General features: G+C 43.3%; 1 protein-coding gene across 6 annotated transcripts in view; it reads left to right on the top strand.

Annotated features, from left to right (window-relative positions):
- LOC119172421 (uncharacterized) overlaps positions 1 to 15,929 on the top strand; it is a 103,115-nt gene that overhangs the window by 30,492 nt on the left and 56,694 nt on the right. For 2 of the 6 annotated variants that reach the window (XM_075893771.1, XM_075893773.1), the window contains exons 8-12: positions 1,803 to 1,886; positions 7,135 to 7,284; positions 9,803 to 9,887; positions 11,111 to 11,275; positions 14,743 to 14,964. In XM_075893771.1, the coding sequence (XP_075749886.1) occupies positions 1,803 to 1,886; positions 7,135 to 7,284; positions 9,803 to 9,887; positions 11,111 to 11,275; positions 14,743 to 14,964 (706 nt within the window). Of the gene's footprint in view, positions 1 to 1,799; positions 1,887 to 7,134; positions 7,285 to 9,802; positions 9,888 to 11,110; positions 11,276 to 14,742; positions 14,965 to 15,929 lie in introns of all 6 variants that reach the window. The other 4 variants (XM_075893775.1, XM_037423522.2, XM_075893772.1 and 1 more) reach the window with 3 other exon arrangements.

Consider the following 15,929-nt stretch of genomic DNA (forward strand, 5'->3'; position numbering starts at 1 on the left):
AATGTATATGCTTCTTTCCTTTATCCCTAGACGTCAGTGTATTGTAAAAACATCTGAAATTTCAAATGCTGAAAATCTTCATCCAATTTCATCTGAGTTTCTAATCTGAAACGGCATTAATTGAAGCCGCCACCTCTGCTTTGCAGGTTCAGACCAGCGTTTTGACGAGTCAATCTTTTTGTGGCCTAAAAAAACCTGAAAGGCAGCTTTGCTGCATGCCAGTGTGATGCGGTGATGGATATAAATTAAAAAAAAAGAAAAGAAGGTGCCATCGTAACAGCGCAGTGTGGCAACGTCCTTACGAATAAGCGCCAAAAATGCGCAGAAGCATGGTAACAGCAGCCAGCAAATGCACCAGTACGACTTAATCGCCGACTATCTTTCTAATAAGCATCCTCAGTGAACAGTTCTGTAGTGCATGTGGCCCATGATGGCTAGTGGTATGGGTGGGGCACAAACGTGCTGTGCCTTTGTTCATGCTGTCTCTTCGTGCGAGACGGCTAAGTGGGCCACACAGATACGCTGCCTTCACGAACATAAGCAGCTCGGCATTACCGCGCCCATGTGCGGATACAAACAGAGTGGGCATCACGAACACTTTCATGACATTCGTGTATATGGCACAGCAAACGCCCAGGCATACAGTGGCAGGGCCAGCTTAGTCTACAATATGCGAAACAACACTAGGTTTTACGTAGCAGGAAATGTGGCGTGTCCGTGGAAATTCGGGGTTCATTAACGTGTGCGCACGTACCGGCAAAAGCCAGATGAGTTGTCCGCTCTCCTGCCACAGTCGTTTCCGAACATTTCATGTGAGATTGTTATTATCAATTCTGCGCTTTGCTGCTATCAGTGGCGCTCATCGCGACACACAAATTTGTATAGTTCAGGACATTTTGCAGCAGGTCCTGAATGTATTTACAAGAGCTCGGGTGCGCACCGAAATGCCTAATAAGTGTACTGGGAGGCATTGAAGCTATTTTAGATGTAGCTGTAGCGATTTGACTGCTTGAACGGAATGAAAATGCATGAATCTGTTTTATTGGACTTCTCAAGTTTTCGAACGATTTCGTGGTTCCTAGGGAGCTCAAATGGTCGGAGTAGTGAAATTTCACTGTGAATCGAATCGTATTAGCAACCACTATCTGAAAAATATTCGAAAATGTGATTTTTTTATGCGCCCCCTACTGAAAATTCATCTGTTTCGATTTCAAAGGCAAGAGATGAAAAAGTGGTGAAGTTTCTAGAACTTGTCACAATAACCGTCCTGGAAACGTCACCTTCAATTGCAAAGCAGTGCGAAGTTAATGGCAGTTCTGCTCACTACCTCTAGTGCACATCTGCTGACCATAATGTGGCCGTGGCACGCAAGTGTGAGCTCACGTGTAATTTTGAGAAGACAACGGATGAGAAGCTTGTTGCCTGCGAGGCTTTTGTGCTTCACGTGATCTCAATGGCATAGGTTACTTTCGATTTACATCACTGAAAAGTGATTTGCCTGGCTTGGCGTTAATAATGGCAAGCTCTGCAATAGAAATTGCACTAAACTAAATTGTTTGGGTCACAGCCGTGAACATCATGTTATTATCATCATTATTGCGCTTAGGGTGCTGTGTAGTGCCCGGGATAAATAAATCGTTCCTTGGAAATTGTATGTCCACACTCCTTTAAGACGGTTATTGCCTCACAACTGCGTTCCTGCATGTGCTCCTCTGCAAGCAGGCCTGCCAACTATGTAATGTTTGCTTTGTTTTTCTCTTGTTTTTTCTCATTTTGCTCGTCGTTGTGGCAAAAACAAGAAGCAGCTAGGGCAGGGGAACGCAGGCCCAGGTCCGTGCAGCTCTGTGCAGCAATCTGTGCTGCGGCCACTGCAGCGGATGGACTGGGCAAGTTCAGTGATTGTGACTGTTATATTGTGACTGTCAGGCATTTATCACACAGCCGTCAGATGCTGTCACAGCACTGGCACCTATCTTGGACAAACTACACTTTCTCATTAGCATCTCCTTCAAGCTGACAGCATCAGCAAAAATGCTCCTAAGGGGGGACGTGGCAATGGGAACGGTAAATTTGGTCGAAATGTTGAATTTTTCAATTTCTTTCTTTCTGCAATCGTTAGACCATGTATCGCATCATGGCAAAATATTAGACCAAAATAAGTAGTAGAAGTTGAGAAAAAGCTCTTTACTGGTTGGCTGTTGTCAAAAGCTATCTGAAAATTGGCCTTTAGAAAATTCAAATCTGCAGCTTCATTATTATTATTATTATTATTATTATTATTATTATTATTATTATTATTATTGCATCATGGATTTACCCTTAAGGCACATACATATTTTGTATGTGTATGTGTATTAAATGTGTGCCATTAGGCCGGTTTCCTCGGCACAGTGCCATCATATTGGCATCATCGTAAAGCAGACAGATCGGAGCTCAAGATAGCCACAAAGCTGCATCTCTCTGACAAAAAATAAAGCCAGTTTCCTTACGAGTTCCGTTTTCTTAGTTTCTAGCTTTAATTTCCTTGAGCTCGATTTTCTCAGCTTTCACTTTTTGAGCAGTTGCTGTCGTTCATCCCTGTGCCATTTTGCAACAAAGGAAGATATCGTCATTTCGTTTTCTACACTTAGATTGTTATATATTGGTGAGTGCTGTAAAGCTGCCCATATTTGTGTGTACATAATAAAGATTTTTTTTTTAAATTCGACTTTTTGTAAAAGTTGTTTGTAAGACAATATGCCCAGGACACTTAAAAAATTTTTTGTGTGCTTACCTAAATATTAAAAAATAAACTAATGACATTATGGCACAGAGTGGACCCTTGTGAATATCCTTATGCAAAAATTTTGACAAACCTATGTCAACTAATTAATTTTAGGATGACAATGAGAGCCTACGAAGTGTTGTAACTCAAAAGCTACATTAGATTGCTCAAAACTGATTTAAGTTATGATATCAGCTCAACAAATGATATCTGCATAACAAATTTCATCACTTCATCTTCATAAATAACAAAGATAGTTTTCATATCCATGCCCCACCCCCCCTCCCCCTTAAAATTCTCAGCATCTTCTTTTTGAAGGAAAAGCTGGGGTAAAACAAAATACAACGGATGCTAGTGTTATAATGATGACGTGGCATAGCATTTGACGGCTGTGTGAATTGGGCCTTATATGTGAGAGCTTATCTTCTCTATCCCTGTGACTTCTAAAGGGTATTCTGGCCTTTTGTGTTGGCTTAAATATTACCATTACTGATTTTCGTGTTGATTAAATAAATGCTGATGCCAGCTCGCATGGCTAGTGTTGCTCTAGTTGGCTAAACAGTGGTAAGTGTTCACTTATTTCAGCTAACGTATACTATTCACTGTTTCTTTGACAGCAGCGTTATCATAATTCAATTTCAGTGCAATAAGGCCCTCGCATATACATGAATGCAGACTGAGTCGTTTCTGCTTGGAATTTTTCATGTCCTTAGTGCCAATATAATGCTATGTGCAACATAATGCTACTCCGACATAATGTTACGTGCAAATTGTCATTTCATTTGCATTAGAATGTCAATTGCGCACATTCAATTCTCATGCAATTTTATTGCCATATGATTCTGGGCCCTTGTTGCAGACTGCTTTTTGAAAACCTTGTTATTCGATGTGTTGCTATTCTATGTATTCCAATGCTTGCAATCACTATTACATGTCGTCATACGACAAAACTCGTCTCTATTAGCAAACCAGATTTTACACAGGAACAAGCAAAAGTTAAGAAAAAAAAATTTCCCAGGAGATTGTTGGTGTAAGGTAATCTATGCTTCATTTCATACATAGCAGCTTACCTTATTTACTCGATTCTACCGCGCCCTCGATTGTAACGCGCACCCGATTTCCACCGCGAAAAAAAAAAAAAAGTAAGACATCGATTGCAACGCGCACCCATTTTTTCTCTCGCTGGCCCGCACGATCACACCACTCGAAAAAACGACTCCTTTCGGGAGTGTCTTCCATTTAAATATGAGGTACGGGCGAAGCTTGTGCCCATCTGACGTGTAACAGAGCATTGCCATCACTGTAGTTTTACCGTGGACCGATGTCAGCACGCGAATTTGCTTCGCCCCCTTCTTCTCGACGGTTGTGGTGCCAGGCATGTCGAAGTAAAGAGGCGTCTGATCGGCATTCCCGATTTGCCCAAGCAGGTAGCCGTTGTTGCGCCGCAAGTTTAGGACGAACCTCGGAAAACTGTGAAGCTTTTCATCGTACTCCTCAGCAAAACTTTTCGCATATGCCCGTTCACCTTCGGAGGGAAAAGCCTTTCCTCTTCATAAAGTTAGTTAGCTAGCACCTGCTCACTTTAAACTGGCTCCGCATTAGACCTTTTTTTAAAGCTAACTGCATAACCCGCACTTGGAGCAGTTCTGTCGTCACGGGCCGCTGTGCCGCTCGCTGCTCAAGCACATACTCGCCGAGCAGCTATTCAATTTGCAGAAACCGACCCTGCTGTGGTCCACTGAAGCCTTTGCGTGAAGCTTTGCTGTCGACAATCTTCCGCTTTGGTTTCCGCCGGTCCCGCACGCACGTTTTGGGAACTCCGAACGACCGCGATGCGGCCCGATTTCCGTCCGTTTCTGCACACGCGATGACTTTTTTTTTAAAAGCGGCATCGTGGTGCACTCGAGTTTTTGGAGTCGGCCCTTCCACGCCGTCGATGCTAATGCACTACTAGATGACGAACTCCTCAGCACACGTACGAAGTGCCGCACATGGGAAACACATAGGCAGAAATGACCGACGCGCCATGTCGACGCACGTAGGGGGCGGCCATTTTGGATTTGACGATGGCAATAGATTGACCGTAATTTTTTTTTTCGTACTCGATTCTAACGCGCATGCGATTTATGAACTCGCTTAACCGGAAAAAAGGTGCGCGTTAGATTCGAGTAATTACGGTATACTATGGCAACTAGAGAGACAGTTTACAGTGCACACATTCGTCACCAAAAAGAATAATGGTGCACTTTTGTAAGAAGATGTCGTTATTCGCCTAGTAGTTTGATGTAGGTACATATTGTAAGAAGATGTCGTTATTCGCCTAGTAGTTTGATGTAGGTACATAGTTGCACATGGGTATATTGAATTCCAAGGTTATCACAAGATAGTTTGATATATCAGTACTTGAAAGTTCAGATTATGCCTGTGTGATACCCATCTCAAAACTTTTCACTTATCAGACAGTCTCTTGAGACCATCAAAGTGGGAATTTACAGATTTCTCGCTGTTAAGTCTGTGTCAAAGATGTCGCTGCAACTCTTCATTCGTTCGCTTATGATGAATGCCATTATTACACCAGGAGGTGTATCACTTTCTTGGAGCAGGTGGCTGTGGCAGTCTGCTTTACGATAATGAATGGTTACAGGTAGTAGCTGTCGGCTATGAATCTTCTTCAGCACATTATGTTGCTATTCCGCGGTGAAGATTGCTAAAGCCAATTGATGATCTGATGTATTAAAAATCTCCGGAGTGCATGCCATCGATGTATCGATCCACACCTTTCTCATTATAGAGAGCAGCTGTCAGGCACTCGTTTCTGCGTAGAGCATTGGCATACCTTGTTGTGACGAAGAGAATGAACATGGCGAAAGATGCAAGAGAGCACACACTGAAAGGAGGATTGGTGGATGAGTGAGGAAAGCAGAACGCTGCACAAGAGTTCGAGATGATGTTGTAGTATTTGCAAATTGAGTTGCTGAAGCAGAAGCTGTAAAGAATACTAGCTTTGGCTTGTTGTTTTTGGGAAGAGAGCCGTCAAGTAGCTTCATTAACACAGATGACCACCATGTTTGATTTCATAAGACATCCTCAAAAATTATTAAGTTGTTGCAGTGACTCAGTGGTTACAGCGTTCAGCTGCAGACCTGTAAGACATGGGTTTGATCCCTTTGGTGGTGGTCGCATTTTGATGTAGGTCCATGCACTGTGAGATGTCGGCACACTATAAAGTACTCCAAGTGGTTGAAAGGGGCCCTGATACGGCTTTTCAAGTAACCTCAAAATGAATTCACTGGAAGAGCTTATTGCCTCACAAATTCAACGCCGCAAAAATTTCAAGAATCCTTCCGCTGCGAGGGGAGTCACAAAGGTTTGTCGCATGCTGCAGTTGCATTTTCTCTTCTCTTGTTCCGACGAAAGTGCTGGAAGCTAAGCGGGGAGAAATGGCAGGGCCACAGAAAAATGTCACACGCACCTCGTGACCTTGAGCATTTTTTTTTCTATGAATACGTTGCTTTTTCAGTGTGATCGCGCGCGCACGCGTGGACAAGTAGCGGCCTCCCGGGGCAATCTCTGTAATGAGCAGCGTACCATGTTCAAATCAGCCAATGGCTGATAGATGAGTAATTCACATGTGATTTTTGGCCATATTCCGTGATTTGTCGAGATAAAGCAATCTTTAGCTGATTTTGATAATTTATTGTGAATTCCAGGCCGCGTGCTGTGCTGTAATATTTGGCTCACGTGTTGTCGGGAGCCTCTACTTCCGATCGGCAGCGTTTTCTGACCATGCTCAAAAAGTGTTGCGGTGCCCCTTGCAATGGTCCATAGCCCTCCACCAGACTCACTGCCCAAATCGCTATTTCTTTTTTTATTTTCAATAATTTTAGTGCACTGAACCAGACAGAGGACAGGAAAACGACACCTACACAGCACTACACCTTCATGTTGTTTTCCTGCTTTGTCTTGTTTAACAGTGCACTAAAATAGCAAACAAAATAGATAACCAACCTGCCTGAGTTTATGCACTGCCCGGGTCACTTGGAAATGTTAAACCTCGTATACCGAATGAAAAAAAAAAAAAAAAGTTAACTGGCATTCCTTTTACACTGCCTTAGAACAACAAACCATCAAAATCTCTTCTTTTTGCAGTATCAAAAGACTGTTCTAGATTATCAGAGTTTTTAGATAAGCTTCAGATCGGCATTGTTTGTGCTTAAAATCATCGATTTCTAAGTATAATTTATTTTGCAATGCCCTTTAAGTCCAACATGTCCCGATTTGATGTTATTGCCTTCAGGTAATTTGGCTGGGTGAATGCACCTTTGTGTTCATAATGCAATAAGGACTGTGTGCCTCACCAATCCTTGCAGGATGTTCAGCAGTACCATGCAGCTCACCAGGTGTGCCACCAGAATAGCGCAATCCAGAACTATGTGTCGTCTAGTGCTGACCTCGTGGCCACCTCCGAAGGGGTGGAGCCTGGCATTCATTCCACTGTGGACTCCACCGATAGTTCAGAGGTGAGATGCTCATAAGAGTTTTAGAGTATAGAAAAAATAAAGTACCATAGTCACTCGCATAATCCTCGTACCTTTTTTTGGCGAAAAAGCAATGCAAAGTTGCGGGGTGCGAGAATCAGGCGGGGAAAACTTTCCACCAAAATGTACAGAGCGAAAAAGAAAACGAAGTGGCCGAAAATCGCGATTCTCCACCAGCAACTAATAGCTAGCTTAGAGAAGTACTAATTAAAACTTACCTCAACAATAAAAGCACAGGTTCAACACAAGGCAAGATTTATTTGAGACACAAAAAGTGCAAGCAAATAGTCGAGAATTGGAATACCATACGCAAAGCTTGTGGGCGTTGCGGGCGTAGCGGTAGCGTGCGTCGCTCAACAGGAGCCCTCAAAGGGTAGGACGTCAGTATTGGGCTGATGGCTATTTAACAGAATTGTCTGCAGTTTCCTTCTGAAGAAATAAAGTTTACCACCAATCCCAGTTTTAGGCACAGGGCAGGCCAAACGAGTCTTGGTGGCTTTCAGCTGCTGTCACCAGTAGCGAACACAAAACTCGTAGACTCCGAAAGACCTACCGGTGGCCCTGTTGCCGTTGTTTAATGCATGATCTATCACTTTCAACTTGAAAGCAGCTGCGTAGCTTCAGTATCGCCCCATAATGTGACAAGGCTATCGACACAACACACAATACACACCGCAACGTGCACTTGCCACTTTTGCTTGACTTGGATTGGATTGAATCTCCGTGCAGTAATAGTGCGCTTGATGCTTAAGAGATGGGGCCAGATGGCACGCTCTATCATCATCAGTAAGTGGAACGAGCAGACAACATTATTGCGGCAGTTTTCGGGGGTGTGATAATTACTCAAGAAAAAAAAAAAGAAATCGTATTTTTGTTGGGCGATGTGGGGGGTGCGAGAATTATGCGAGTGTGAAGATTACGTGAGTAAATACGGGATTTACTCGTATCTAGGCCGACCCAAATTTTAAGCCGACCTTCAAAGGTCTGAAGCCCGAAAAAAAAATGGGGGGGGGGGGGGGGGGGGGAAACTTACCTCGAGTTTAGGCCGAACGAAACAGTGAAGACAGCGTTCACAAAGAGAAAACATTTATTGAACATGAAGACGAAACCAAGCAGTTGGTTCACGATGCAAATAACTCGAGAAACATACAGCCGCTGGTCCTGTTGTGTGTGTTTCTTAGCCGTAGTTTTTTTCGTGCTGTTTCTAGTTATTTGCACCATAAGGTTGCTGCGCTTGCCGATGGTGGGCTCATTCTGAGTCATCGTCGCTGCTTCCCTCGTCGCTGACTTTTTACCGCTGTCTTGAAACAGTGCGCGATCCTCCGTGCCTGCCATCAAGCGCATTGGATATGCCGCAGTTCTTAATTAAACAAGCGCACAATTAAGTTTCCGTGTTGTCGTCCCAAGCTGTGGCCCCTCCAGCGGCCCCCCTTTTTTTATCCTCTCCAAAGTCCCGTCCGGCTTCAACATTGAATGACGACTCCGCAGCTAGAACAACTTTCCTTTTATAAGCGGCACTATAATGATACCGCCTGTTTGGTGCCATTGAGCTATGCCACACACAGACCACTTGAAGCGTGACTCAAAATGATGAGCGGCTTGCCTCGACACTCACCACAAAGATCAAATTGGCAGCCTCGCGTTTGTAGGTGATAGCTTGGCTGCTAACGGCCAGAAGACTGTCCAGGTGATACTAGTTGTGCACCACTTTTCTCAATGAAAAATAGCGCATTTTTCAGAATCCTCAAATCTAAGCCAGCCCTGGAGTTTGATGCAAAAAAATTTGAAAAATACTATCGGCCTAAATTCAAATAAATATGGTATAGTGTGCTTTTTTCTACACCTTTGTTGAGTCTCTTTTAAGGCACTGTCGCTTGCAAGACACCTATATCTCAGCAAAGCTGCTTTTCTTTGGCATGTTATAGATATCTCATTGTTATAGTGAAGGCTAATAATTTGTTTGCACACCCATTGACCGTTTGCTGCCAGGTGTTGCAAATTTGTGACATACTAAGAAGCTTCAAGCAAGCAAGTCACGAAATGTGTGCCGCCTTAATAATGGCTGTTTAATACTCTGGGGAGCCCCACCGCGGTGGTCTAGTGGCTAAGGTACTCGGCTGCTGACCCGCAGGTCGCGGGTTCGATTCCCGGCTGCGGCGGCTGCATTTCCAATGGAGGCGGAAATGTTGTAGGCCCGTGTACTCAGATTTGGGTGCACGTTAAAGAACCCCAGGTGGTCAAAATTTCCGGAGCCCTCCACTACGGCGTCTCTCATAATGAAATGGTGGTTTTGGGACGTTAAATCCCACAAATCAATCAATTAATACTCTGGGGAAATGTAGCTTTCAGCATGAAAAATCTAATCCAACAGAGAAATTTGAACAGGCATGGTTACTACCATCGCTGGGGCCTGGAGCGTTCTTGAAAGTGTATGTACTTTTAATGTAGAAAAGTTTCTTGTTAAATGAATGTTGAAAACTACTTTACTTTTGTCTCAAAGCACGTCATCAACACTTCAGAAGCCTATGTGGATACTTCAAGTCAGCACCATCATCATCATCAGCATTTACAAGATGACAATCATGGTGAGAAAATTAAGCTCCAAAAACTAATGTTGTACTTTATGTGTGCCATGCTGGCAGGCTGACATGTTCCAGTTTTCAATATGTCATTTAAAAGTGCCCCTTCAATAATAGTAACAGCGCAAAATATAATGTTAACCTTAACTGAGAGTAGCTTTGTTCTGAATTTGTTTAAAAAAAAATGAGTACCACTACTTATTTATTATATCTTTTTTAGCTTCCTCTGAAGTTGATAAACGGTTGGGAGATACACGCAGGCAAAATGACTGCCGGTTGAGTGTGTTGTTACATGTTCATGACGGTGAAGTGCTACAAAAGATGTAGACTTTAGAGTAGTTAATTGTAACGTTTCGATTCATTGTAGTGCTTCGTTATCATAACTGTAAGCAATCAGTGGCCAATTTGTTTGGATGCTCCCCCTTTTTTTAACATTGTTCCGTAATTTTAGGGCCTAAAAGCATTGATCAACCACTTCTACCATGCTAATCATCTCACAGCCTCGTACTAACACTCTCGTAAGTACCAATTTGCTGGGAACCAGGAAAGTTCCCAAGGGTCGGCTTTGCTACAGTGCAAGGTTAATGAATTATTTAAAATAGCATTAGCAGTGTATTGTGGTCAAGCATATTCAAAGTGGAGAGATTCTATAAGCATAGATCAAAACGTGATCCTTAATTATGCACATGCATGCCTGGCGTTTTTTGTCGAGGTTAGAGAACTGAGATGCCTTTTAAATGTGCCACTAGGTCGTCAGAGCTATTTTAGACATGGCATGGTGATTTGAGTTTTTACGTCATTAAAAAAAATTTTTTATTGCTTTGTTATTGTTTTTGGCAGTTTTTTAGTGCCTATAGAGTTTAAAACAATTGAGCATTTAATGAAATGTAATCTTTTCAGTTAGGCTGTGTTGTCACCTGTGTCGCAGGATTTGTTTTGTTTGACTAGGAATGATTTCGCTTATCTCAGCATATTTATAAATTCATTAAGTGAGCATATTTCATGTGTTTAGGGCCAGGTAAAAATTAATGTGGTTCAATTGTCTGAGTAAATCTGGAGATATAATGCGAAGTGCCTCTAACTGATCTGGAGCACTAGGTTATCCAGTAGTTGCCTTCATTGTAATGTTATTTGATTGTAGTATTACATAAGGGTCTAATTAATGAAAAAACATGCTAAAATCAATAATGTTATGTTACGCTACCCTTTCATTTTCGATGTCCATATAGGTGATGACTATGGGCAGCAGCTGGACCTCAGTACAACGGTCGAAGCTTCCACCAGTTCGAGGGGCGTCCAGCACTCAGTGCTAAGAATGCAGGGGATCCTCAGTCGAAGACTGCCCGATCTTGCGGGCTCCCCATCTTCATCACATAGCATGGCCAGAGCGGAAGGTGTGTTGGTTTGCACATCAGCCTAAAGGGGGGAGGGGGGGGGGGTTACCTTCTATATCGAGCAAGTGGACATATTTTAGCACACATAAGCTGCCTGGAAAGAAGCTTTTACTGCAGCTTAGAGCTGCTAAGTCATGAAACCACCCATTCAGGGAAAATCCTCACTGCCACAAAGCCATGCACCAAGGTTAAGTGGGCTATTTATAGGCCTTATGCAAAATTGCTGCCCTTTGTCAGCCATCGTGTGCATAGCTGCCATGTTAGAGACTCAGTGCGGCGCAGTTTGCATAGTCCACATGTGATTACGTATACATATATGTAAGGCATATCGACGTAAGGCGTGTATTGGCCGATAATGACAATGCCGACGTATTGCTACGTGTCTTGCTGCATGTAAAGAGGAACTCTGAATGAACCATAAGCTTTGCCCCTTGTCATGTTTTCAAGCTGACGACTTTTCCAGAGTGTGCTCGGGCTGCCGCTCCTGAAGCACGTCTTTGTGTACGCCTTTCTAAGCAAATCAGACGTGCAATAGCGTTTGTACTCGCGTTGGTACAAAATGCTGCTTGCCGAAGCAAGGTAGTGTTTGCAACGTTTCCGCTAGCAGCCGTTTGCCAAGTGAGGGCTACTCGTATGCTACACGCAGAATCGACCTTCACGCAACGAGCTTTATCACGGCCAATTGTGTGTCTCTAACATTGCGGCTATGCACACGACAAGTGACAGATGGCAGCAATTTTGCATAAGGTCTATTACTTGTAACCTGATTAACTTTTTGTAAACTTTTTGTAAAATGTGTTATACTAGCTATATGAACGAAGTTTGGCACAGTTTAAATGCAGTGTACTTTACTGCTTATAGCTTTCACCCTAATAGCATTCAAAGCCTGTTACCATTTGAACGCGATTAAAATATTCAATGCTGTCAAACCCACCAACTATAATGATCCAAAATATTACTTTATGTTGGCTATAACAACCATATTTCAGTGCACTTGCGATTTTTCTAGGCTGCCTGTTGAAACTGCAACCACATGTACACTCATACCTTGTTATAACAAAGTTGAAGGGAGCCACAATTATTTTGGTATATCCATATTTTCGTTATATCGATTGTAACAATTTGTTGCGATGTATGCTCAGATGGGCGCACACCTATAAGCATGCAAAGAAGGAAACCGCCTCAAGACTCGATGTATTGCTACGTGACCATGCGTGTCATGGAAAATAAACACAGTCGAATGTCATTAATTTTAACATGCTTAATTCGAACTTCCGGTTAATTCGAACTCGCGCTGTGGTCCCGTCAAAGCTATGTGTATTCCGATGGGCGAAAACGCCCTGTAATTCGAACGAGCAAGCACTTGCGACGGCTAGTTCGAACATACCATGCTCCGAAAATGCTCTCAGCACCATGCCCAATCATGCAGCGGCACCTCTCAACGCTGTGCGCAAAGAAGAGAAAGAAGGAAAAGAAAGAAAAGGCTGTGGCAGAATGTTTGCTCTCTCTCAAATGCCCATCTGCGACGCGCTTGTGCCACGCTTCTCTCTTTTCCGTCCCTGCCACGTAGAAACCCTTCTCCTTTCAATGCAGCCCGTGAAAAGAGAGAGGGAAAAAAAAAGAAACCTATTGCAGCGTGTTGGCTCTCTTTCTAATGCCGATCTGCGTCTGTCCGCGTGCAGACGCTCCTCCTTTCTCGTCATGTGCTGGCCACACTCCGGCTGCGGTGGAGAGGGTAGCAAGGGAGACGCAGTCGTTGCCGTCGTCTTTAGAAAGTGTTGCCGCTGTGCTTAGCTGTGAACTACTATGCTTTGCAAACTGTGTGCAAAATTGATTGACTGGTTGCAAGCAATCGTTACTGCAACGCAAACATCCTCGATTACTTCAATTAATGACTGATGTCCTCTGATTTGTGAATAAATGTAAGTCTTCTGAAGCTTCCCCACCGTGTGTTCTTAAGTGAGAGGGAAACCCACTTTACAGGCATTTGTTCAGTGGCAAAATGGCAGCAAGAAAAAAAAAAGGAAAAAAATAGGCGGCAGCATCAAGCGTTACTTGTGATCATTGTTCACACGGCAACCGTTTCTGACACCTATCTCTGCAACGACCACTTACGATAATCCAAACAGTGCCTTGGAGCATGAGAAGTCATAAATGCAAGAAGCAATAACCATGATAACTTTTCGTCGCACGAAAAAGTTCTCTGCACCCCTAAACTCATTGACACCACAGTGTGAATTTGGTAATGGTAGAGACCAATCAATGCACCCCTTAACCTGTTGACACCACAATGTGCGTTCGGTAACAGTAGGGACCGGTCAATCAATGATTATGGCTTCCTAGTAATTGTGGTGATACATGCACACACTAGCATCAGAAAAGAGCGAAGGTGAGGTGGCATCCGGTGATGAACGTGCTGTTATGACTTATCACCGACTACCTTATCATTATCATCTGCAGCTATCTGCACGGCTGTGCATGTGGTGCAAAGTGTGCTGATTAACTGCGTTATAAGCGTGCCATGATACCATTCGCAACTCGCCGCTGCCACATTATTCGAAATCGCTTCATTGCTCGTTGCTTTGTGGAAACAAAAGCAGCTCACTGGTGTTGAGTGTTGCGGATCTCGAGAAATGTCGATACACTGGCAGCGAGTGTAATCTGCATGTCTTTCTTTTTTTTTTTTCTAAACGACAATCGAAGTGTGCCTCGCCTCGTCACGCAGAACCATGCGAAAATGTAGGGTGTGCATTGCTTGCTAAATGCTTGTCTTTGTCACGTTGAACGAACAGGCTGCTCGCCTCACCTTTTTAGTTTATAGTAAAGCAGGCATGAAGAATGCGCTAATACACGCATACGGTATGCAGCACGCTGCCTGACCGTGATGGTGCAAGCTGAGTAGGCGACGTGGTGCACGCAACTAGCCAGGGATGATTGGACCCACGTCGTGGTGCCACGCTTCTGTGAAACGGTGTCAATTCATTGCGAAGGTAGTTTGATTCCCTCGTGATTACACAGCGGGCATCGCTTCATGATGGGAAAAGCCTTGTCACTGAAGGGTTGTTAGAACCTTTTTATACAGATGCGCAGAAGAAAAAAAGATCAGGTTGGTTGCTAAGCGAATGTTCTAAAGGGTGAGTTCATATACAATAAACTACCTATATAATGAGCACTTTTCTCGGCACTTTCAAGTTCATCATAAATAGGTTTGATTGTTTTACCATTTGCTGCAACCTCACTTTGAAGCAAGAAAGTGATATCTCTACAAGTTTAATTTTTTGCCTACTAATAATATTTTGTTCTTATGGACCTTCATGGATTTTCTTCGTAGCTTTCTCGGGCTTTGTACTGGTCAATTATAGGTCTATATCTTCGTGAACTACTCTCTGCCCTGTGGACACTCTCAGAACCGACTTTTCAGTCCACCTGTCGAGTGTTTGTTGCTTCATGTTGGCCTTGGTTGACAGTGTGCAGTGCTGGCGTCTCCCAAGAGGAACTGGTAGAACTGCAGAATGCATCCACCGTGAGCCTGCACCCCGACTCGACCAACAGTCCCGCCGTAGAGATGGCTCCATCTCCGGTCAACACAGTTGCCCTGGACAGCCCAGGGCCCTCGCACTCGCCCGGTCCTTCGGGAGGATCTGTGAGCAGCAGGGCTGATACAGATGTGGATTGCATGTCTCGATACTGTGAGTATGTGCTGCTGCTGATGGCAATAATGATAAGTTTTTTTCGTGTCAATGTTGCACTGAACTTCAAACCAACTTGAGCCATGTGTAGCTGGCACTAAAATGAAACTCTATGTCAGTTTCGAATGATAAAATATTTTTTGTAATAATAGTTTCATTAATTTTCCTATCTTCGGCTCATTGTTGGCAAACAAGGTCAAGGGGCAGGCTTCGTTATTGAATTTGTACTGCAATTCATGCATTTAAACATCAGTAGGACATCACAAACTTTTTCATGTTTTGGTTACATCAGCTCAATAAAATTTCCTGAACTTTGCCATGCTGACTCTGTGCTTCTCACAATGGAATCCTATTCACCCTTGCCAATGAAGACTCATATGTGCTTTAGCGGATTTGTCAGACCCACGATGTGATTGTGAGTTTGTATGGATGTTTTTAGCAGCATCACCACCTGTACTTATTCTTTACAGATTTTCTGGCTTTACCAAGCACCTTCTTGTGGCAGTAGTAGTCCTCTTGACATGATGAAAGCATAATATATGTGTACAAGTGAAGTAACTTTTCTCTTGGTGTTCCCTGTATGGCTACCCAACTTCAGCATGTGTGATCAACATTGAATGCATTAGCAAGTAGCCCACGTTGTGCAGAAAGGGCTATATTTCTGATGTACCTGAATTGCAGTATTTGAACCAGGCGGCTCTTTAGTAAAGGTGTAATTGCAGAAGCTATCTCTTATCTATGTTATCTGGATGCCTTTTATAGCCACATAATGCTTACATGTGGGTGTATTCTAAAATTGTAGTTTTGCCATATTGAGCTCATTGCATGCTTTACATGAAATGAGTGCTTCATACTAGTGCATGCGGTTTCACACTTGCAAAGTGCCTGTCAACAGGCATCTTAAAAGTAATACTAGGTTTAAATTAAGTGCTTGTTTGATAGATACACTCGTTAGTGTTGTTTCC

The sequence above is a fragment of the Rhipicephalus microplus genome, chromosome 4, assembly GCF_043290135.1.
Source record: "Rhipicephalus microplus isolate Deutch F79 chromosome 4, USDA_Rmic, whole genome shotgun sequence".
NCBI classification, from domain to species: Eukaryota; Metazoa; Arthropoda; class Arachnida; order Ixodida; family Ixodidae; genus Rhipicephalus; species Rhipicephalus microplus.